Consider the following 23121-nt stretch of genomic DNA (forward strand, 5'->3'; position numbering starts at 1 on the left):
ACCACCCCGTGGGCTCGACATCAACAAATTTTCAAAATGGCGGAAAAAATGACACATTAATGCTGTAACTAAGGCCGCGATTCAGTAATTTCTTGAGCGTTTAAGAAACAATTATTTAGCTGATATAATGTCCGAGATACGGAAGCCGTTGGTAGCGAGGAGAAAGGGCTCAAACTCAAGCCTGACCTCACTGCGATCAAACGTTTCTTTTTCTGATAACGTGAGGCGCGAAACGACGACCAAATTCGATAATTTTATGAAGGAGTGCAGAGCAGCCTATTTATCTGTGCTGCCAAGCACGAGCGAGAAGATTACCTCGACAGAAGAGTTGATGCAAGGTAAGCATTAAAATAACAAATCAACATAAATTTCTAACCAGTGTGCAGCAAATACAAAATGTCAAGTTACTGTTGTTCTTACTACTTTGATTAACATATTATTAACTTTTATTCTACTAGCGCTACAGTTTGGAGGTAGAAATCCCTCGAGAAAAGTCATGGAAAAATATTGGAAAACAAATACAGGTATACAACGATCTATTTTGCTTGTATTTTTTAGAATTTTTTTTTTTGCTCACAACATCTATACAGTAAAAACTCATAACTTTGCTTATTTTAGTTTTTTTTAAAATACTACATTTGGTACAATTGTATAATCCAACTCCAATTTTGAAGGTCCCTTTTTTAAAGCGAGCTCCATGTATATAAGTAATTTTAATATATTCCGGATTTTAAGTAACATTTACAATATAAATGTAAGTGTGACTTAGATAAGCTTACTTTGCTAATATTTTTCAAAGTTGCTAGGTCCATCATTTTAATTACATACCATACATACATACATACATTTTATTAAAGGTCCCTTATGCAGGGCTATTCTGCATCAATATTACAAAAACAGACATAGCAAAAACTGAACAAATAGAAAAAAGAAAAGGAAAAAAATTAATTACAAACAAGATAATATTTATTTACAACATGCTTTGATTTCTGCAAAGTGTTTTTTCACACTTTTTTTAACTGTCTTATTTCTTTGATGTTCTTGAAATTGTCTGGGATAGAGTTATATAACTTTGCGCCACGAGAAGCGAAGAAACGCTGTCCTGTTTTTAATCTACATTTTGGTAGATCTAGGGACAGATGATTTCTAGTCCTGCATCCAGAGACACTGAATCTGTTACAGAAGAGGCTACACAAGTAGGGTGGGGCAAGCGAAATTCTACATTTGTGTACCATGTTAGTACTGATAGCTGGTTTGGAACACTAAGCCAGCCTAGCGACTTGCGTCCAGCTGATACATGATCATACTTCTTTAGCCCTAACACTATTCTACACGCAAAGTTTTTGATGCACTGAATATAGCTATCTATGGTATGGTAACATTTGAACTGACTCCGTGGCTCCTGGCTCATTGAGTTTATTTCAGACTAAAGTACAGTAGATATCTATGCTAAGGTAATATCTGAACTGGCTCTGTTGCTCCGTGGCTCATTTAGTTTATTCCAGACTAAAGTTCAGTAGATATCTATGCTAAGGTAATATCTGAACTGGCTCTGTTGCTCCGTGGCTCATTTAGTTTATTCCAGACTAAAGTTCAGTAGATATCTATGCTAAGGTAATATCTGAACTGGCTCTGTTGCTCCCTGGCTCATTTAGTTTATTCCAGACTAAAGTACAGTAGATATCTATGCTAAGGTAATATCTGAACTGGCTCTGTTGCTCCGTGGCTCATTTAGTTTATTCCAGACTTAAGTACAGTAGATATCTATGCTAAGGTAATATCTGAACTGGCTCTGTTGCTCCGTGGCTCATTTAGTTTATTCCAGACTTAAGTACAGTAGATATCTAAGGTAATATCTGAACTGGCTCTGTTGCTCCCTGGCTCATTTAGTTTATTCCAGACTAAAGTACAGTAGATATCTATGCTAAGGTAATATCTGAACTGGCTCTGTTGCTCTGTGGCTCCATGTTCATTTAATTAATTCCAGACCATACTTACAGTTTTTCTCTCAGGTAACCATTTTTAACTAGATAAAGACTGTCTCAGCATGACCATTCGAAGAAAGATAGTCTGACCCAGCATTAAATCCAAACCCTAACCATTTAAAGGTCATTACATTAATTGTAGGAATTTAAGAAAGTCTCAAGTGTAGTATGAAGTTAGTCATATAGTGAGTATTACATTTTAATAACTATGCAGAGTCAACATGTCATCTCGTCAATCCTGACTCAAGTGTAGAACAAAGCTAGTCATATAGTGAGTATTACATTTTTAAGACTACGCGTCAACCTGTCCTCACTTATATCATGGCTCAAGTGTAGAACAAAGCTAGTCATAGAGTGAGTCTACATTTTTATAACTACGCATCAACCTATCTTCGCGTCTATCCTGGCTCATAAATGGATGTGTAGACGGTACAAATGTTCATGCGTAGGCAGGTCAACACGCAAGGTAACTTGAGGCGAATGGGTATTTTAGCCATACCCTAACCCTAACCTGCTAATCCTAACCCTAACTCAAACTTGTTTATTATATTTGATGAGTGTTATAGTTATGTTATTATAACTTCTAGGAATTCTGCCAAATATACTAGTTGTAATTAATCATAGAACAACAGTGAGCAATGTTTTCTCCTTCAAATTAAAATTAGAAGCACGTGTAAAAATGATTGACAATTATCCATTGTTTGCAATTTGCGTCGCAGCATTTGTACGGGTGTTTTACGCTTTGACATGTTATGTCAAAACTCTACTGTTTAATGTGCGGATAAGTAACAAATGTAAAATAAAGAATTTAAATATTGAATGTATTTTGACATTGAAATTGAATGCATTATATTAAGATTATCAAAGTCTGTGCAGTTGCCTTTAAAATTTGATTTGATTTAAGAAAAAAAAATATATTTCCCAACAAGCTTTGAACCTGTGACTCACACAACGGAGCTTCAGGACTAAGAGCCCACATGCTATACCACTTTGCCACCGTTACATTCTAGCTAAATTTATTAATTGATTTATGTGTTGCAGACAACTAAAACCATAGTGATACGGAGCTAGACGGAGCCATGGAGCCAAGTGATTGTATAACTTTATAACCAAACTAATGCACATTTAAATTTTATAAATTCGTAAGTTGGATTACATATATAGTAATAAGTGCAGAACACTAATACCTTAAATATAAATATTTTATTTAATATTTAATATATGCATTTTTAAAACCGAGCCACAGAGCCAGTGTCACTACATATAGCTTTAAAATTAGATTGGATTCTACAGTTTAGCCCTACTTTTATAAAGCATTTCATTTGAAAAAAAATACTATATTAACATGAGATTATTATTTTTTGCCTCACCAGACAATATAACCTACAATGATTTTTGTGACATCATGAGAAAAGAGAGACCAACTTCCAAGGAAACTCTTCTAAAAGCTTTCAAGAAAATAGATGTTAATGGTGATGGTTTTATTACCTTCGACGAACTGTTTAAAATGCTGACAACAGTGAGTAAAAACCTCCCCTCATTTTTCTATGCTTAGGCCGGCATTTTATTAGTAAAGTAAGCAGAAACAGTGAATATGCAAGAATGGCGTGAGGGTAATTTTAATTGTTTGTTGTAATGGGTAATTGTTTAAAAAAATTATTTCAAAATGACACTGGTTTAGTACTCCTGTAACCCCTTTAAAGTTTACAACCGATCTGATCTTTGCACACATGATCACCTATCACTTCTAGTGTGCACCATCTGAAACAAGAATTAGATTTTAACAATTGGCAAGGTGTGACACAGGTGCAAATTAAATCACAGTTTTGGGGGTTACAAAATCTAAAAAAACTGTATTTGCAAACCACTCTATTTTGTATATATGAGGTCAGTCTTATTTGATGTCTAAAGGCCTGGCTAAACATTCAAACATGTTTGTCAAACATTGAAATCAAACTCCCATACGAGCATGTACAAGCACACTTTTTTCGTTATGATTAGTTATGATTACGTGAGAAATAAAAGGATTTGGAACTAAAATACTATGATATATGCAAATAGTGCACAAACATGTAAGGTCTGTAACAGAACTTATTCCTTTATAGTTCAAAAATTATGGGTGCATTCTTGAAAGTCAACCTTACATAGAAAACATCTAACATAAGATTTAATAAAAAGATTACATCCACATGTTTTAAAACTTTAAAAAAAGTTTTTGATAAAAGCAGCTTTTTCTGATGTCTGTAACGCTAACAAAACTTAAATTTAAAAATTAGAAGATAAATAAAGCTATATAGATATATTATACCTTTACTTATTTTTTTAACATGGCCATCTAAATTTGATATAGACTTAACTAAAAAAACACAAGTATAATTTAAACACTTAAATGCAATAAAAATAAAATGAAAATTGAAAATGTGTTCCAAATGTAACGTTGGTTTAAGTATAATACAAAGTATGCCGCCATCCCCACACACGATTCAATTCAACTCGACAACTCGAACTCAAATCTATTAACCACACTCGAACTGATTCGCAGCATATGTTGTATCGTCCATGTACTGTACCTATTTCCAAAACAATAGGTTTGACATGTTCGATTCCATGTATCCCTTAAGCCTTACCTCCCTTGTGAAAATAGGATAAGACCATCTTTATCACCCTGGAAAGGAAAAGCCTTGCTAAAGCATAATTCACAAGTGTTTTGCTCTTCTTCTTTCACTACCATATTTACCCCTGTTACACACACTCATTTACTCCAAAGTGATCATCATAAGCTGCATACTTCTTCTTAATTAAACCAAACCTTGTAGTCTTGTAAATCTACAGTTTGATGTCTAACTAATTGCAACAAAAAGAAAGTCTGTGCAAGATTTCTAAAAATCACTTTGTGGGAACACCCAAAACGAGAGGGAAATATCTCTGCTGGCACTTGGAGAGTTCTCTGGTGAAGCTGTCCTTCACCTTTCTTGGTTTTAAGGCATTCTTTTGAAAAGCAGGGTTGCCAGGAAATAGTAATTAAAGGGATATAATTATTCAATGTTTTTATGTTTAATCAAGGGTACGAGTTTGTTCGACTAAATTCTGATAATAAAACCATGAAGTCATCTCCAAACCTTCTGAACAGATTTTTAGTAGAAAATGCTCCTTGTGAGCCTTTTTCCTTGGTGGCCTCAAGAAAGAAAACGTAAAAAAACTTGAATATAGAAGATAAAATGTGATATTGTCCCATGGTTGATCTAGAACTTTTTAAAGGCATTTTATGGCCTCTAAGGACAATCACTCCTGATGACAATGATATTTGAATGTATCAAAACAGTGCACTTAAAGTTATACGTTACCATAAGTTTAATTTATAACGATAAGAAAAAGAAAATCCTCTGTTATTGTTAAGCTAAAATTTTTAGTTGTCAAAAACGACCATTAGTGCGTTTTGCCTTCTTTGTATCCACCAGCTGCGTTCAATTTCAGTCTCGTACTTCCTGGAAAAAACACACATAAAACACAGGCCTTTTTACTACGGGCTTTTATAAGTTGCTCGTGAGAGTAGTATCCAAAATTCATTTTTAAGTGGAAAACATTTTTAAGTAGAAAACGATGAACGACTCTGTCCCGTCAAACACTTCTTTCACTGGCGACGAGGCGTGTGCCAATAATCAAGCACAGTTAATGTCACTCCTTGGGAATAGTCCTACTGCACGTTCGACGTTCGTTGCAATTGTCGCCACATCTGCTCCAGCTTCTATTCTTTGTGTTCTTTTTAACGGAGCGATAATAACAGCAGTCTAACTGACACGGCAACTTCGAGAACTCAACCAAATGCTAGGTTTGGTGTGTTTGGTGATGTCCGATCAGTTAGTAGGTGCGTTGGCCTTTCCTCTTCATATCACCGTAATAGTAAACAATCTTATTAGAGGTCATTTGGCCTGTGTCATGGGTGCCTTGGACACCACGATTACTCTCTGCATGGGACTTCGACTAGCGTGTCTCACTGCCCTAAACGTGGAACGATTCCTTGCAATCCGGTTTCCATACTGGTACAATAGCGTATGACCAATACAATCTTCATCAGCAGTCTGTGTCTCGCAGACATAGCCATTTGCACTTCGCTGCTTCTTGTGAAGTATGAGCTTGATCTAGCTACTAGGATAACTGCGTCGCTAGCCCTTACACTTGCATTACGTCTAGTGATGTGGGGCTGTTCTATTGCAGTATACGTTATCGCGCGAAAACATCAGAAACTTCTAGCTGTCGCCCCCGCTACCGCCGACGAAGTAGCTATAGAGGAGCGCAAAAATAAATGGCGAGAGGCAAAGCACGCATTGGTCCTATGCACCATAACATTGCTAAACTTTGTTTCTGTTGTTTGCTTGTCTAACCTACATGGAGTAGGTGCCGGCATGATCAACTCTTCAAGTGCGCAGTTTACGGTTATCGCCGCTCCCCTTGGCATTCTACTTGGTAACATGCTGTCAGTAGTGAACCCATGCGTGTACGGCTTTAGCCTTCAGAAAATTAGGAATTCGCTGAAAGAGTTGTTTTGTTAGGGCAAAACTGAAGCAAGCCTCGTAAACATCGATGGCAGCTTCAACTAACCCGCGAGATAAATGGGTACTTATACAAGTTCACTGAGAGAGGATTTAGTAAAGTAGGAAAGGGTGTTTAGGCAACCTTGAGGAAAAAACACCTTGAGGGAAAATCACATGAACGCGCCCTCTCTTAATGATCCTAAACTGTAAATAGTAATCCATTTTCACCGATATATTTGTCGCTTATTGCCTCTGCGTTATTAGGTTATGGGAAACCGATTTTAACGAGGCAATGAGCAGCAAAAAGTGGTAAGACTAGGTGTTCTGTGCTACGTCGCCGAAGGGGAGGTGGGAGGGTCGAAAATCCTGCGTGAGTTACCGGCTTGCGTAGATTTCTGAAAAGGCCTTGAATTTATATATGGAGCTGCTTAAATACTCTAGCGAGCTGACGTGGCGACTCACAAGCTGCATGCTAATGTCCCCAGGGAGGGGCAAGTTCATCTGATAACGCACGTTCATTTCCTCATTAGCTCGTTATGATAAATTGATAAATGCGCAGTTTTATCTTTAGATCAAGCCCAAATCAAGCCTCTTCTTCATTCTGGTATTTATCGTAAGGCCAATCACGCTGCCATTTTATGCTCCCCCTCAATGACGAGCCGCACAAAGCACCCATTGCCATCCGCTAATTCAAGCGAGGAACCAAGATCTTTTCAATCAAATATCGTCAATAACATATCAGACTTTATTCGTAGATTGGCATTTTGAAGTTTCCTTGCAAACAAACCGATGTATTTTTAATTATAAACAATAACATGCGAGTGGCTGATAGACATTCTTTTAGCTCGTGTTAAGCCCGGGCTTAACAGATTTCCTAAGGCCCCTTTTAACAGCATGATAAGACTAAAACCAGCATCAACTTAAGTAAATTTTTAATCGAAAGTTTGTTAAAGGATTAAGCTTAAAGTAAAAAGAAAATACCCCCAATGCACGCAGTACATGCAAGCGTTTAAAAAAGCTGGAGATCTCAGGCGTGCGTCTCCGGTCAAAGCTCGGGTGACCGCCACGTCTTCACGATTTGAATACCCGTGTAACCTTTGTTTTTAAGGCTTTTGTTAGCGCCCTCCTCCGAGTGAGAGCAATTGCGCTAGCAATCACGTTTAGAGATTACAAGCAGATTGTTTTTAGATTTTACGTTTTTTTTACACACTTTTTCTTGCATTATTAATTTTCCTTAAACAAGCGTGGGAGTGCCGCTTTAAGAACCCGTTTATTGTAAAGGGATGGCTTAGATATCAAATAGAATGAAACATTTTTCTTTGTTCGCTGGAGACTGAATTGAATTATTGAAATTCAGGAAATAAGGGGGAAAATAAAGCTTGTTTTATTGGTTATCCAATGATTTTCTTTGTAATTTTACACATATTACAAGTTAGGCCACTTTATAAAATTCGCCCGCGAAAAAACAAGCAACCATTCGTGGTTATTGCACTCGTGATTTTCTGTGCGTTAATTTTCCAGCACTTTAATGCTTTTTTTCTTCTCCTCACCAATTCATAGATATATGAAATTAAACTATATCTTTATTTATAGAAAAAACACGCAAACTTCCGTTTCATCCCTACAAGCCTGTTACGTGGTTGCCCACTTATCAGGGGATTAACTCAAGATGTATCCCGCCAGCGCATAGCCAGGATTTTTAACAGGAGGGGCCCAAAAGGGACTTTCAAGGCATTTTCTCCTGTATTTTAGATAATGTCCCATACATTTACTGTATTTTTGGTTGCTAAAAGGAGGGGGGGCGGGCCCCCTAGGCCAACCCCCTGGCTACGCCCCTGCCCGCCCTACACCTGTGTATGAAACGCCTACACTCACGCATTATAAAATGAAACAACATATTTCTGCTTAACAAGAAACTTCTTTTTAGAAAAATTCAACGTTACAATTCAATTTTACAATGGTGAAAATGAAAAGTTTGAAAGGGGCGGTCGTATCCCTTTTATAACGAATCCTCGTGTTTAAAGCCGTATTCACACCAGTTTACTTCACCAAATTAGGTAGCAATCGCAGATGATTTTCAATGGAAAAAGCGAAGAATATTTAAAATTTGAGAAAGCAGTGTGTCTGTTCGACGTTTCTTTGAGGATGTGTTAAATAGCGCGGATTCTAATAGATTCCGTTTTAACAAGTAAATAGGATGACCCTTTTTTGTCTCACATTTAACAGAAAGGCGAAAGAATGACCAAGTCTGAAGTGCAATCTATTCTTGACGAGGCAGACTATAATCACGATGGCAAACTGGATTATAACGAGGTACTAGATTACCCACATTCATGGGAGCGGGGCGCGCGCTACCGTGGCCACCTTTAGAGGTTCAGAAATCAAACGAGGATGGGAGAAACATACTCTCCTTCTTAATATATTATCCCCCCCCAATCCGTGCCAACACGACTATAAACACACCAAGAATATTGTTTTTGTCCTGTGCTCTTCATAACCGCAAAAACAAAGGATGCGAGAAATGTACTATTTGATTCATCTACTTCTCAAGCCAACCAGCGTGAAAAAAAAGCTTTTTAGTGGTCATAAAAGCACGATAAAAACATCCAATATTTCGATTGAATCTCTGAATCTTGCTGGCCCAAGTAGCGCGAGTCGCATTATTAAGGGGGTCTGGGGCTGAATGGGCAGTTTCTGTAATCTTGTACTGACCCCGTTTCCCAAATTGCAGTCTAAATTTTAAAATTCGAAAAACGTTGTATTTTATAGAAAGTAGTCTTTATGATATTTTGATATTTTGGCTTCCAGTTCTGCAATATGATAATGTCAACCTCTGAAAGCTGTGTCCAAAAAAGCATGGACAAGTTTGGTTTGTCTGAGCAAGAAAAGAAGTCATCTTCTTCGTCTTCTTCAAGTCGAAAAGGGTTAAAGTCTGAAAACCGCATCGCCTCTAGCCCTTTATCAAAAGAAAACTCCCCAAGGAAGGAACAAAACACAGATATCGAAGAACCTCGAAATTTAAAGGTAATGTGTAATACTCACAAATCAGCTTACTGGTATTAGGATGGCTTTTTTTCACTCCAAAAGGCCCATCTCCAATCATAATGGCCATTGCATGTGATGAACGCCAGAACACAATGTTATTGATGTTAAACTGAGACACAATAGCTTCAACCCCTGCTTTAGTTGTTGTAAAGACAATAGCTAGTAAGCAATTGTCTCATATACACCTCTTAACCAACTCTAAACTATGAGCTTGCATTTCAGAGTTGGTCAAATTCCCAGAGCAAAGGAAGCTTCTTTGTTGAGCAAGGAGGCGGTATCTCCAGCCATCACTACACTCTTGTTATTCCAAAAGATACCCAGTTATGGCTTACAATTCAGTCAATGCCTTCAAAATCTGGTACAATATGCTCTTGGCTTTCCTAAAGTTTGTTGTGTCTATTTGTTTTGTTGGCCAGCCCTTTTTATACACATTGTTTCGATCACTTGTAGCGATGTGCGCTTCGCTTGTAGGGTCTTAGGGCCGGTCTAAATCTGCTGAATATTTTAATGAGGATCATGTTGAAGGAAAGTGAATGCACTCGACAGCTCTTTTTTATAAACTGAAATTATAGTCCATAGTCCTAGTGTGTAACTGCTGTTATTCAAAACTCTCATAAGTATAAAAAAAAATAATCATCATCATCATCATCAGCAGCAGCAGCAGCATCGTACTTTAGGAATGTGATTGAGCCGTCTTTTATTACAGGATGCATTGAAACTCGCAATGATTCAAGCGGATTTTGTTTGCTCCTGAAATGTATATATCATTTTATCATGAGTTCACGCGTGTCGCAATTCGGATAAAAAGACCTTAACCTTTTATCGACCTAAACAACAATTTGGATAGAACGATTGTTGATCCCACAATGACTAAATGTTTAGGCAATGTATCTTTTGTCTTACAGCGACTACAGACCTCCGCTTGGTGGACATGTGTGTCTTTATTGTGGAAAAGAATTCTGGAGAACTAGTTACCTTCACTGAGTCGAGGCTGGGCCAGGTATGCAAGCTAGAGTACATATGCTATATTTTGCTTCTTTTGCAGCAAATATTGTTTATTATCGTCAGAAGTATTGATGTTTTCTGTTTTTTGTGTGTGTGTGTTTAGAAATATTGTGTGCAGTGTCAGCTAAATAGAGGCAAATACCAGCTTCTGACCTTCACTACTGGTTGTCGTCTCCTGCCCAGGAAGTATGAGCCCACCAAACAGGCCAAGCTTGTCCAGGGTACAGGTGAAGACATGAAGCTCACTAGCACATTCCGGTAAGTAGTAATAGCTCACCAGGTAAGCCAATATTGTTAAGGGCAGCGGAGAAGACAGGAAACTGGCCTTTCACATATAAGTAGGTAGTATTATGATGGGATTAATGGGTAAGATAAGCTTTGTCCAGGTGGGGGACACATTAAACTGATTATTACGTCCACCTAAGAAATACGGACCCACGGTAAGCTAAATTACCAATGATCTGACATACCTCCAGGGCACAGGAAAGACATGAAACGGCTAGCAGTTGTGACCTTCAGAGAGGAAGGGAAAGGCCCACCCCTAGATCAGCCCCTGAATTTCGCATATTGAATATCGTACTTGAAAGTACCTTCCTTGAAAGGAATATGTGGTATTTACTGAAAAATGAACGGAATACGGATAATTGAAAACAAACACACAAGAGCCAGGAATAGCAAATACTCACTTGGCCAGCTTGAATGTTTTCCGAAATCTTTTCAAGGAATGGGAATATGAACCCCTGAAGATTTTCTTGAACGACGTTATGTGACACTCTTGTGTATTTATATTATGTAAAGTGCAAAAGTGAAATTTTTTTCAGGAATGCGCTAACTGAAGTATTCACGCGGTCAGATCTGGATGGTGATGGGTACCTAAGCCGCACCGAGTTTGATCTGTTTCAAAGCAGGACTAGCGGAGAACCATGTGATGATGAGGCCTGGGAAGTAATGAGGGGTATGGATTATGCAATAATTACACACAGTCTCGTACGTATTGAATGGAAAGCCATGAGGGGTATGGATTGATAATTACTTGGTAATTACATGGTATGGTATTCACCATAAAATACTCACACACACACTTTTTTTCATACAACTTGGATTCACCCAGGCAGACAAGAAAGCGTACAATTTTTCTAAGATACTAAATCTACCAATGAGATAAGCAAACTGCGGTGACATGACGGAAAAACCTGGAAAACGCGCAATTCCAGATAGAGAGAGAAGACACAATTTTTTTTACAATGGCTATAGGTTCCTTGTATTACTGACTGAATTTCAAAACAGAAATAACGTGAGGCCGAAGTGCACATAACAAGATTTTGGCTTTTTAATATATTTTTTCCTTGATCATCATCATTGCCCTGTGTATCAGTTCAGGGACGAAAAGCTCAAATTCCAATGACACTTTAGAAGTCGCATCAATTTAAAAAAAAGTCGTACTTGATATTTTGTTTGCTATAAGTTACTAAGTACTCAGAGAAATTCTCCGCCTTATTCGATGTGAAATGGGCTTATTTGAAGCGTCACGTCATGTTTTTCCGTCATGTCCAACTACGGTGAATTTACATCGTTCCTTCAATCAAAAGCTCGAATGATTATACACCACAGTGCCATCACTTCTTGTGCCGTACAAGTCAAGAAAGAAAAGGAAAAAAAATTAGATGTCACACTCTTAAACACCCTGCTTTTTTTGAACACAGAAAACTTTGAGATGAACGAAGCTGAGCAAATTACACTTTCCGGCTTCCTTGAGCTGAACCTGATGGAGGCGAAGGATGCGGATGGTGACCCCGATGACTTGTGGGTAACCATGGAGAGCATGGGCTACAACAAGTCTCTCGAGCTGGACCAGGTCAGGACTTACAGGACTAACATGTCACAGTTTATTAAAAGAAATTACGGGAACTTGGAAGACTCTTTATGTTTCACTTGGTAATTCACCACATTTTAACCCATTGACTCCTGGCTTTTTTTTAGCTGAATTTACAAAAAACAGACTGAAAACATCCTATTCTGAGTTTTATACAGCCCGTCAAAGTCAAACACAGCTGCACCTAGTCAGCGGTATCCAAGCTTTCCAACAGTGCTTTGCGGTCCCCCCTTTTAATCCCTCGTCGTTGTGCTGAAGCGAGCACAAGTTGATGGTTGCTTGTATTTTTCATCAAAAATACAGCTATGAGCATATTAGGAGAGTGTCTCAGGACATCATGAAGTCTTTTGAGGCATAATTGAGTGCTTTGCTTGTGGATATTTGCAAGCAAAGGTGGATTCCTGATGATTTTTTCTTGTTTGGCTTTGCCTGGATGAGAAAATAATTTTCTAATGAATCACCACAGCTCTCCTAAATGCTGTCTTTTCTGAAACCAAATTGATTCCAAAATTGTTTACACTGCTATTCTGGGTCTGTATGACCTGGAATTTATTTGTTTGGCTTCGGGGTGAAAAGACTTCTAAAAAACCATCTGACTTTGGGGAGAGGAGTGTTGACTGGCTCTCCCCTCGTGAATTTTCCCCTGGATCTCCCAGAATGCTTTGCAATACGTAAAGACATTTTTGTGAGTGTACAATCCTTCAAGGAGTGGACATTATTTTTTGAGGCCATGGAAATGTACCTGGAGGATCAGAATAAAGGTATCTATTTGTGTCTTGAGCTGTGTTTACTGATCTCTCTCCCTTGTGTGGTATTTTGAGCGTTTTATTGAGAGGGGTGATTCTGCTTTTCTCTCCTTGTTTGATTTGAGATTTGTCAAAGAACCTGTGCTATTATTTGGCTTAAGAGTAGATGCCAACACCTTGGTTGGATGCATATCTGCAAGACCATTTATCCCTTAGACTGATGCCTGAGTATCTTCATCTTGTTGTGTTTATTTTGCATTTATGAATTTTTTGGGTTGTGGGTACTTCCCAAAGCCGGTACAGGCCGGTTGAGGGGTCAATGTTTTAAACAATCGATTTTTTTCAACTTGAAGGGTTTTTTTTTTAAAACCCTTAGCGCAACCCTTACACCAAGTCTCATAATGTTAGTTACCTGCAAGACCAACTCTCAAGAATTTTGGATTTTATTCTCCTGGAGACCCCATTTATTCTATGAATAATGAGCCACACCTATAAGGGGGTTGGGGGCGTGCTCTCCAAACCCCCGCCCCTCGCATGTCCACCAGCCTCCTCATAAAAAGTAAATCGTTCCTTGATATCAATGTGCAAAACTGTGAGCCCAACGGGAGGTTTCATTGTCGCCGTAGTAATACCCCGATTGTTTTCCCCAAAGGCATGTTCTTTCTACCTCGATGTCTTTGTGCGGAACTGTGAACCCAAGCTTACAGTGACAGGCGTTGAGGGAGACTCTGAGGATCTAGAGAAGGCTCTGATGACGTCAGTCATGAGATCATCAGCCACACATAGGGAGAACGTCAAGGGAATGAGGGACTTGATCTTGTATCGCTACGACAGCAACGTGCGAACTACCATCATGATTGAAAACCAGGTAAGTAGCTGCAGATGGCGACTTGCCATCGGTCAGGTTGGGACCTGTAACACACGCCCTCTCTTTTCTCAGCCTACTTGTCTGCCTTAACCCCTGGCATGTATTATTTCGATTGGTATTGTCTTGTGGTTTCCATTCTACACTCTTGTTTGTGTACCCTATACCTTTTGTGTACCCTATACCTTTTGTGTACCCTATACCTTTTGTGTACTCTATACCTTTTGCACGCAAGCACGCAAAGACACTCGAGTGACTAACTAACTATCTGTGCATCTCATACTTGCCCATACGACCCACATCCCCGCCTCATCGTTTGAACTCTTTTTGTGCATCAACTTTTCTTTGTTGTGCAGTCGTACACGGACGTGAAAGTGCGGGTTGACTGTGGTAAAAGCAAGAACTGCATCAGCCATCGTGACGAGCTTGATTACGTCATCGACATTAAATCGGGAAAAAGACAGGTTCGTTAATACTCAATGATACCAAAACCCTACCGTGTATTCCCCATACTAGAAAAAAGTGCCAGATTTAGCTGCAAATGCTGATGTTCTTGTCAATGCCGTATATAATATGTTGTCATTATGTCTACATATTTTAAGCGCAGTCTAAATACCGCCTGGCTAATTTTTTTTCCTTACATTTAAGGTTGTACATCACATAGTCCCAAGCGATCCGAAGAAAGACTGGAACGTTAGATATGCAGTGACGATAGAGAAATAAGAAATAGACATTACTGTGGTTTACGTAATGACTGTGTGAAAATACCTACTTTAATCTATTGAGTCCTTCATGTAAATAAAATGGACACGTAGGCCAGTTGTACTAAATAAAATATTTCCTTAAACAGTCAATTACTTTTCATGACCCTCTCTGATGTAGTTGACAGCTTCGTTTCTGTTTTCAGACGCCTCTAGATTGCAAATTTCTCATCCAGTAGCGCTTTCTCTTGTCGCTCAATGTCTGTCCGTGGTGACTCGCGAGTGTACGAAATCAGGAGATTCTCTTCGGGTGAGTTATAGACGGCGTTAAGAAGGAACGCCCGAATGCTAGGGTGACGCCGAAGGTTATAGCCTTTTGCAGCCGTTTGATAGCTCTCAAACAGATCACACAACTCTACCTTCAATTTGTTCGAGTCTGTTGCATACAGTACGCTATCCCCACGGGAACAGTCGGCTTCTTTAAGTGGAATCGTTAGACAGCTTTCCAACAAGGCCTTTGTCTCGTCTAGCTCGGGATCAGAGAATGGGTCGGCTTCAGATACAGAGGGCGTCTTCTCTTGAGTGTAATCTAGTGCTTTTCCGTCAGGGTCTGTTAAAGACGAGGTTTGAATAGGGGTCTTATCTGTCAGTTCATTGCCAGAGAAGGAACGTTTATTCTCCACCATCGCTCCTACTTCAATACCTCCTGTTTCCCTATCTTCTTTATCATCCTCACTTACATCAATCTCTGCCGAATTAATATCAGGGGTGGGGCATTCTATTTGCTTCTCTGTTTGCCTCTTCTTCCCGCGATTATTGGATTCCATAAGTGGCTGTGTGTCGAAGCACCTTCTGATGTATGTCATCTGTCCCAGTATATCGCCAAGGAAATGCACAGAGCTGGAAGAAGGATTCTGACAAGCTCGCCGGTGACGGTAGAATATCGCGATGTCATCAGCAGATGTGGTTATGATTGAAAGATGTCGAAGAGTTCTATAGAAAGAAAGTACTGTCACTGGAAAAATATGACTGTGAAGGAAAAATGATACAAAACAGAGCGGTGTTAGATGATTTTTCAATTTTTTAAATCATATACATGATCAGAGTGCTCTTGCAATCTCGACGTAGTTGTTGCAGTTGGTGCGTAATCATTGTTTATATCATTTTTGTTGTTGACATGAAATCACCTCTTATGCTTTTCCGGAACTTTTTTCCAGGTCTTTGTCAGCCTAGTGATGGCAACGTATCTTAGTCCAGACATCAAAGCTTTGGCGGAGTTAAAATTATTAAAATCCACGCACTCATCAGCCATCTGGTGGGAAATAAATGACATCGGTTACATTGCTATACTATAGCTTTGCTTGTCTTGCCACACGACTGACAAGACCCCCCCCCCCCCCATTTGACCCCCTCCACAGCAAATCTGACCTGAGGGGACTAATGATTAAATGTCACACAAATAAGGGCCGGGCCTCTTGGCAAAGATATATAACACCAATAGTAATAATGCTCATTATGTCACTTGTAGCAATAGGAGAAGAAAAAAATACCCTAATCCCTGCACGATGGGTAAAGCCATTACCCCTCTGAGGCAATTGAAAACCCACAGCAAACGTTCATGGGGTTGTTCAAATGACATATGCATTACCACGTTCTCTAATACGCTCCGTTCTCTAATGCGCTCCCGGCTTTTCCGGGAGCTTTTCTGGGTCGCTTGTGGAGATATCATGTTTCGCAGGCTAACCCCCAAGGTACTGATTAGATGAAGACACTCGCAAAATGCCGTGATTCACCACCACTATTCATCCATCATTGGAGTTTCTGGGCTCGTGCATCTACTTGGATGATTCAGAACATGTCACGTGCAAAATCATGTGTAAAGACAAACATTTCAATGCACGGAGGGTTCCGAATAGGTGTACCTACGTTTTTATCTTTTTACTTTTACCTAACCCTCACGATTAGAGGATTATTGGCTGGGGGATCAGCATTTGGATGCTTGGAAATTACTGAGCACGTGTACCTTACCTGCCGATCACGCGTAAGGACCAGTTTTTCAATGCTTGGAAAACAATGAGCACGTGTACCTTACCTGGATGACTCGGGAGATATCACGTGCCGATCACGTGTAAGGACCAGTTTTTCGATGCTTGGAAATCACTGAGCACGTGTACCTTACCTGGATGGCTCGGGAAATATCACGTGCCGATCACGTGTAAGGACCAGTTTTTCAATGCTTGGAAATCACTGAGAACGTGTACCTTACCTGGATGACTCGGGAGATAACATATGCGCGATCACGTGATCGTTCTTTTACCAGCACCTCTGTAGCTGTGATGGCGGCGATACTGTTATAAAAGTCGATCATTTGAACAACGTGTGGTGATTTCACCTGTGAAAATAGACGTTAGAGCACTCCAGATAGATGATAAATAAATGATTGGACATGAATAACAAATAAAGAATTTGACATAAAAGCATGGACTCCCGCTTCCCCTGTTGTGCCTATGAGATAGTATTTTTTGCGTTCGGAATACGGTAATTTGAAGGGAATACAAATGGGAATCTATGCACAAGAAGTGACGAAAAATCTTACTTTATCGATCGACATCAAAGCTCCACCCGTCACCTCCTCATAACCAATAGCAGACAACATCTCGCTGTCAATCATGGTTATCTCCTCGGCCATTGCCCTTGGGGCAATATCCGCAAGGTGAAAGGGCACGTTATTTCGCCCGTCCGCGCTTATTGTTGGTACTACTTGACATAGTTTGTCTTTCGGTTTGAGCCTACGCACTGTTCTTCGGTAGAGACTTGTTTGTTGAGCGCTGCCCTCTCGTCTCAATTTACTATAGGGGTACTTTGGTTCCGCTTTTCCCGCCTTTAGAAGGCTTATAAGCTCATGGATCACGTGGGATCTTGCCATTATGAGTTTGGGCTTGTGGGGTTTTTTTTCTATTTATTGGAAGAAAGTGAAATTTAAATCTATTGTACTACATTAGATTTAACTTACAATCGATTTAACTTTAAATAGTGACCATTTAGTAAAATATACTTTTATAAAAAGCGAAAAATCATGGTAAGCTGTCTTTTAACTCATTCGTGGTTCTGTAAGTACTGTAAGTACAATTCAATTTCAAGTAATTTGGAGCCCGTGACTGGTCATTTTATCTTGCTAATAACTAAATTGTGTTTCGTTTACTATTCACTACGATATAAAGAGGGGGGATAGTACTTTAAAACGGAGTTTAGTTGTCGATTTGCTAATCACATCTTTCATTCACGAAGCCGGTGATATCGGACTGTCGTGCTTGCTTGAGAAAAGAAGAAACTAAACCTAAATCATTTGTCTCTAGAAAAAAAAACATCACCTTACCTTACAAATCCCTGTTTGATCAATTAGTACATGATAGATTCAATAGTTGAGTTGTAAAGAATGCTCTGTTTTCTGTACGCTTTGCTGACCCACTTCGGGTCGGACTCAGACCCCAACGGAACTTTTGAGGTCTTATCGAGAAGCTGACCGCGCGTCTACGTATGCAAAACGACTGCGCATGCTCAGATCTTTGACATGTGGCGCGCGCGAGCAATTTCGGCGGGAAAGTGTTTTCAAAAGAAAACAAATAGGTTTATCCCGTTTACGAGGCAACTTTGGCGGAAGTACTGACAACAAATCGCTGGGATAAGAAAATTACTGCACGGATAAAGTTTACACTTACTGAAAAGAAAGATTATAATATTACCTGGATTTTTTTAGTTTACCTTTTAATATCTTTATTTACCAAAAAAGTTGTTAAATTTGAAAGTCACTCGACGTGGGTACGTCGTTCGCGGGATGGCTGTGGGGTTTGTTTATGTTGTTGCTTGCTCGGGAAAACCCACAGAAGATGTTAAATCTTGCGAAAAAGGAGGAAAAACGAGAAAAGAAAAGGAGCAATGCTCGGATGCATCGTCACTTCGACGTGAAGGCCGTGAAACATCGAGAGCAGCTGATATACCGGAAGATTCGTGGCTTTGTTTACACCACAGAAATGAAGTCACACGCGAAGGCAAACGTCGCTCTTGTCCTTCGTTCTGATCGACACGGTGACACGGGACACGGTGGTGGTCTCGCTAAAAGTAAAATCCCTACAAGGCTTTATGTGGTTTTTGATGATGTAGGACGCAGGATCTCCGGTTATAAGCCGGGAACCAACTGGTGCAATTTATGCAGGAGGAAGGGAGACGAAAACTTCCGTGACCACGAATTGTATCACTCGAAAGCTTATATCAAAATAAAGGTAATTATCAAGATTCTTCAATCACCCAAGGGTAGAGTGAGGGATGGGGGTGGGGATTGGCAGGACACGAAGCAAATGATGCCACACCCCCTCCCCTTTGCATTGATCTGTCATTTCTCCTTTTTGAGTCCATTGAGGAAACAATCTGTAAAGTAACAAAAGGAAAGATTTACATTGTACAATTGTCTTTATCCTCCCCCTCCCCCTCCCCCAAACTTTTTTTGATATAATTATTTTTATCATCAGATGAGACATTTGACGAACAAGTATGATGCTGACTCAGCACCACTCTTTGACCCAGCAACCATGGGACTTTGCCGAAAAGAATGCCCCAGGGCTATATTCAACAATTCTAAACCATGACCAGATGCAAGCATTCAGCCCTCCAAGAGCAGCGCACTATTACTCTGTTACACACGTTGGCTAACTTTAGGTATGTTATACAGTTAGTGATTCCATGACCGAAAATACCAGTAATATTCCATTACAGTATGGCATTAAATGTACTCTCTAAGCAAATGAATTTGAGGGCAGTGTTAGTATTCATTTTATTTAAATGTCTAGCATATTCTTGTTTTCAGGTCTCATTAGGATAACCACTGCATGGTGTTCCTCCACCAATAGACCAGAAAACACCAACCTATCAGTGGCCACACACATGGCATCATCCATGCTAAACATTCAAGCTGTTTCAATCCCAAGGGACCAACAACACATTCACAGGATTCCCAGAGTAAACATTGATGGAGATGAAAAATTGTGTCGTGGTACTCATCCTCGAGTATATCAACAATCTATTGCTGAAGGGGCAAATGAAGCAACATAAGTCATTCTTGGGTTCTCTTCCTGGTCCATGCCTTAATCTTAAAGCTCATTCTATTCAACAACAGATAAAGGATTTTAGGTGGGCATGTTTTTTTCTACTGTGATAAACACTATATCACCAATACAGTACTATGCTCCACCCCTGAATCTGTCGAAAGCTACTGTATGTTAATAATAGAGTTAGGAAAAGTTCATTAAATAGAGTTTGGGGAAGTCTTTAAACACAGATTACATAAAGTCAGCAGAAGTCAGCTAGGAGCAGTTGATTCCAACTTTGACTCAAACTTTGTCTTGTCCACAGGGTATATTCAGGATTAGCTCAAGATGAACTACACAAACTGGACACATGTAAGCTGGTTGATGAGTTTGAGGCAAACCTCAAGAGTATGGAGGACTACTGAAAGGCAATCAACCACACATTTACCAGCTGCAATATGCTTAATAGCTTTACAAGCAAACACATCTTACCAATGCCAGGGGACTGGCCTACATGGTTTTATTCAAAAAAGATAACTGCCCAATCACAAGTTGCAACTTACAATTCAATAATACCAGAGCAAGGGGCTTTCCATGTGGGCTTGAACATCAGAGAGGATGTAATCATCTTTATTTATCATTTTTTTTCTTCAACAACATTTACAAGCAAGTATTTGGCTCAGAACTTCCTCTCAAACCCAAGCCCTTCAGATCTAACTTTGTTATTACTGCAACAATGTGTGCATGGCTTTTGATACGATCTAAAGTAATGGCCAAATTTGCCTTGTGCAAAGAATTGGAATATGTCTTCATGCTAAACCCTCTGGAGGAAGTCCTACCTCTTACATTTTATCAGTATGATTGCATCTTCCTGTCTGGCAATCTTAACAGCTATGTCGACACTATGACTAGATTGGCAATTATATTTATAATATGGGAAATACACCACTATGACAGGTCGACTCTATCCATGCTAAGTGATCTAGAGCACCACCGCATTAATTTTCCACAGTATTTTGAGTTCAAGAGGAAGTGGCTCTCATTAATTAGAAAGAAAAGTTGAGATATGGCACCCCTTGTTAAGAAACAACATAAGCCCACACTTCAAAGCTACACAGATTAGAGATGTTGCTCTGTCACTGGCTTCATCTACAACAACAAATCAGTTTTATGATGCTTTTGTTAGACCGTGCTCGAGAGGAGAGTCTCACAAGAATTTTGGACAAGTGGTTGGATAATTTGCTGAGGAACTATTGCAGATGTTTAAGAAAGCTGCCCAAAACCTTGGTAAATCAAAACAGGCAAGTTCACAAAATGTCACGATAGCAAATGCCATAGAAAACTAAACCATAAGTCAATTGTGCCTGAAAATGCCCCCTCCCCCTCCCCCTCCCCTCTTAAGAATTAGGAGGGAATAGGAGGACTCTACGAGGTTTGGTCAAATTAGGTCATTTAGACTAAAGATACCAAAAATATTTCCCCTCCTCTCTCAGCTTTGATTTGATGTAACAAGATCTAATTGTCCGTCTTTTTTTCTGTATTTCACAATATTTTGTTCCCACTTTGAGAAACATCTGGAGCAGGGGAGGTCAAAAAAAGTTTTGCCGTTACAGTAGAGGGGTCATTATAAAAAAACTATGGTGAACTTGCTCTGAGAACCAACCACCCAAGGTCATAAATCTTGAACATTCCCTATTCTAACAGCTTATCCATAACTGTTGGAGTTTGTAGGACACCCCTTTATCTAATGAGCATTAAACATTTTCTTTTAACAGCCAAAGCTGGAAAACCGAAAGAGCAACCACAATTCCACCTAACCACATTTAATAAAGAAATTAACTCCAAAGCACTCCCATTATCATACAAGGACTTAAACAATCCTCTTCCTCATGTTTTCCAGACCCAAATAACTGTTGTGATAATCAAAACTGCACAGTAAATAGAAGTGATACTGAAATTTTAAGACTAACATGTAGTCACACCTTCCATGATATCAGTTTACAAACAAACAACCAGCTATGTCCATTCTGCACCACCTTCATCCTAGAGAAAGTGAAGACACTTTCCGATGCCTTAAATAAGAGTATTATCAGCCCAACGAAAATGACAGATCCAGCCAGTATATCAGATCAGTCCAATACACCAGACATTGTCGATTAAATTAATGCTTCCTCAAGTAAACCTGCAGAATATTATATTCAGATGAGTTGAATGAGCATGTTGACGAAGTACTGTCTAGTTTTGCAGTACCACAGCCTTCAACTCAGACGAGCCAATCTCAACCTGTAGCACACTCTCAACCACAACCACTGTCTCAACAACAGCCACAAGTAACAAGAGCTACTACATCAACCACAGGAACCCAACCTAATTCTCAAATTAGCATCAATGTTGCAAGTCTCAAACTTGGGTCATCTACATTTTGGTTTCTTCCACCAAACATTTCTCAAGTAATTTTATTTGGTAGGAATGGTTCTAGTGTATGTACAACTTCTACTTACCGTGACTGTTATCGATAGGACAGCAAATTTCCCCCATAGTACTCCATGGACCTCTTTACTTGTCGCAGCTATTGCAAGGGGGAAGCAAACGTATGATACCACGACGCAAGGACATGGTAACCCCTACTTCAGTGTAGAATCTGCCAAAAGCCATTTAGCTCCACTACTTGGTTCCCCGAGTGGATCAGCTATACTATAGGATAGATTTGACATTTCACTAACATGCACTGACCCTCAAGTACCACAGAGTTCGCTGGCGTTTTACCTTCAGAGGCTAGATCGAGAGCCTAACTTGGCAGCGTTGGTGATTTGTAATGGAATGACTGTCTGTTTTGTCGCACATCGTGGAAAGCTATACATGATGGACAGCCACCCCCACTCACAATTCGGAGCCATGATCGGCATGGCTCCAATAGAGACTCGTGAAGAATTTCTTTCTCAGACCAAGCAGCAAATGTCACCCACATACAACGTTTGCTCCCTTACATTCGTTAGATATTGAGACCACAACTCGCACGAGTCAGGATTTCTCGTTCTTCGAGGCGAACGGCATTACGAGTTTACGAAAATGTGTACATAATAAAACAAATCCGAGTACAATTATCCACCCTTTGAATCACATTGATACCCTTAGTTAATAAAGTCGTCTAATTTCGAAGTAATTATTGAGTTCTGAGTAGAATCTTGGCAGTATTTGGCTGGACTATCCACTAGGCGTCCGCCATCTTTGTTGAATCTAAAATTCCAACCTAGCGCTTGCGCAGTCGTTTTGCATACGTGAAGACCG

The 23121-nt window shown here is 39.6% G+C and overlaps 2 protein-coding genes and 1 long non-coding RNA gene across 3 annotated transcripts; 2 read left to right on the plus strand and 1 right to left on the minus strand.

Annotated features, from left to right (window-relative positions):
- Positions 1 to 71: 71 nt before the first annotated feature.
- LOC5514437 (EF-hand calcium-binding domain-containing protein 7) lies at positions 72 to 14901 on the plus strand. Its single transcript, XM_001634567.3, has 13 exons — positions 72 to 338; positions 459 to 524; positions 3359 to 3504; positions 8744 to 8830; positions 9326 to 9541; positions 9785 to 9920; positions 10468 to 10562; positions 10671 to 10825; positions 11389 to 11522; positions 12271 to 12422; positions 13839 to 14054; positions 14408 to 14515; positions 14700 to 14901. The coding sequence occupies exons 1-13, from the start codon at positions 128 to 130 to the stop codon at positions 14772 to 14774; spliced, it is 1797 nt and encodes a 598-aa protein (XP_001634617.2). The 5' UTR covers positions 72 to 127; the 3' UTR covers positions 14775 to 14901.
- Positions 14582 to 23121, minus strand: LOC5514438. The gene is made up of 6 exons (XM_048731868.1): positions 22600 to 23121; positions 22335 to 22527; positions 17349 to 19177; positions 17019 to 17144; positions 15940 to 16064; positions 14582 to 15745 (listed from the first exon to the last, which is right to left on the minus strand). Exons 3-6 carry the CDS (start codon positions 17676 to 17678, stop codon positions 14965 to 14967), a joined length of 1362 nt encoding a protein of 453 aa, XP_048587825.1. The 5' UTR covers positions 17679 to 19177; positions 22335 to 22527; positions 22600 to 23121; the 3' UTR covers positions 14582 to 14964.
- LOC116619306 lies at positions 19283 to 20760 on the plus strand. Its single transcript, XR_007312654.1, has 3 exons — positions 19283 to 19465; positions 19614 to 19936; positions 20159 to 20760. It is a non-coding gene; the product is annotated as an uncharacterized LOC116619306 (long non-coding RNA).

Source organism: Nematostella vectensis, chromosome 1 (genome assembly GCF_932526225.1).
Source record: "Nematostella vectensis chromosome 1, jaNemVect1.1, whole genome shotgun sequence".
Taxonomy (NCBI): Eukaryota; Metazoa; Cnidaria; class Anthozoa; order Actiniaria; family Edwardsiidae; genus Nematostella; species Nematostella vectensis.

Bases quoted from the DNA above. Each gene is read 5' to 3' on its own strand.
- LOC5514437 (XM_001634567.3), top strand. From the start codon at position 128: ATGTCCGAGATACGGAAGCCGTTGGTAGCGAGGAGAAAGGGCTCAAAC. The intron at 14,055-14,407 runs GTAAGTAGCTGC...TTTGTTGTGCAG, and splicing joins CCATCATGATTGAAAACCAG to TCGTACACGGACGTGAAAGT. The intron at 14,516-14,699 runs GTTCGTTAATAC...CTTACATTTAAG, and splicing joins TTAAATCGGGAAAAAGACAG to GTTGTACATCACATAGTCCC.
- LOC5514438 (XM_048731868.1), bottom strand. From the start codon at position 17,678: ATGGCAAGATCCCACGTGATCCATGAGCTTATAAGCCTTCTAAAGGCG. The intron at 17,145-17,348 runs GTAAGATTTTTC...CTATTTTCACAG, and splicing joins CTTTGATGTCGATCGATAAA to GTGAAATCACCACACGTTGT. The intron at 15,746-15,939 runs GTGATTTCATGT...TTCTTTCTATAG, and splicing joins GTTCCGGAAAAGCATAAGAG to AACTCTTCGACATCTTTCAA.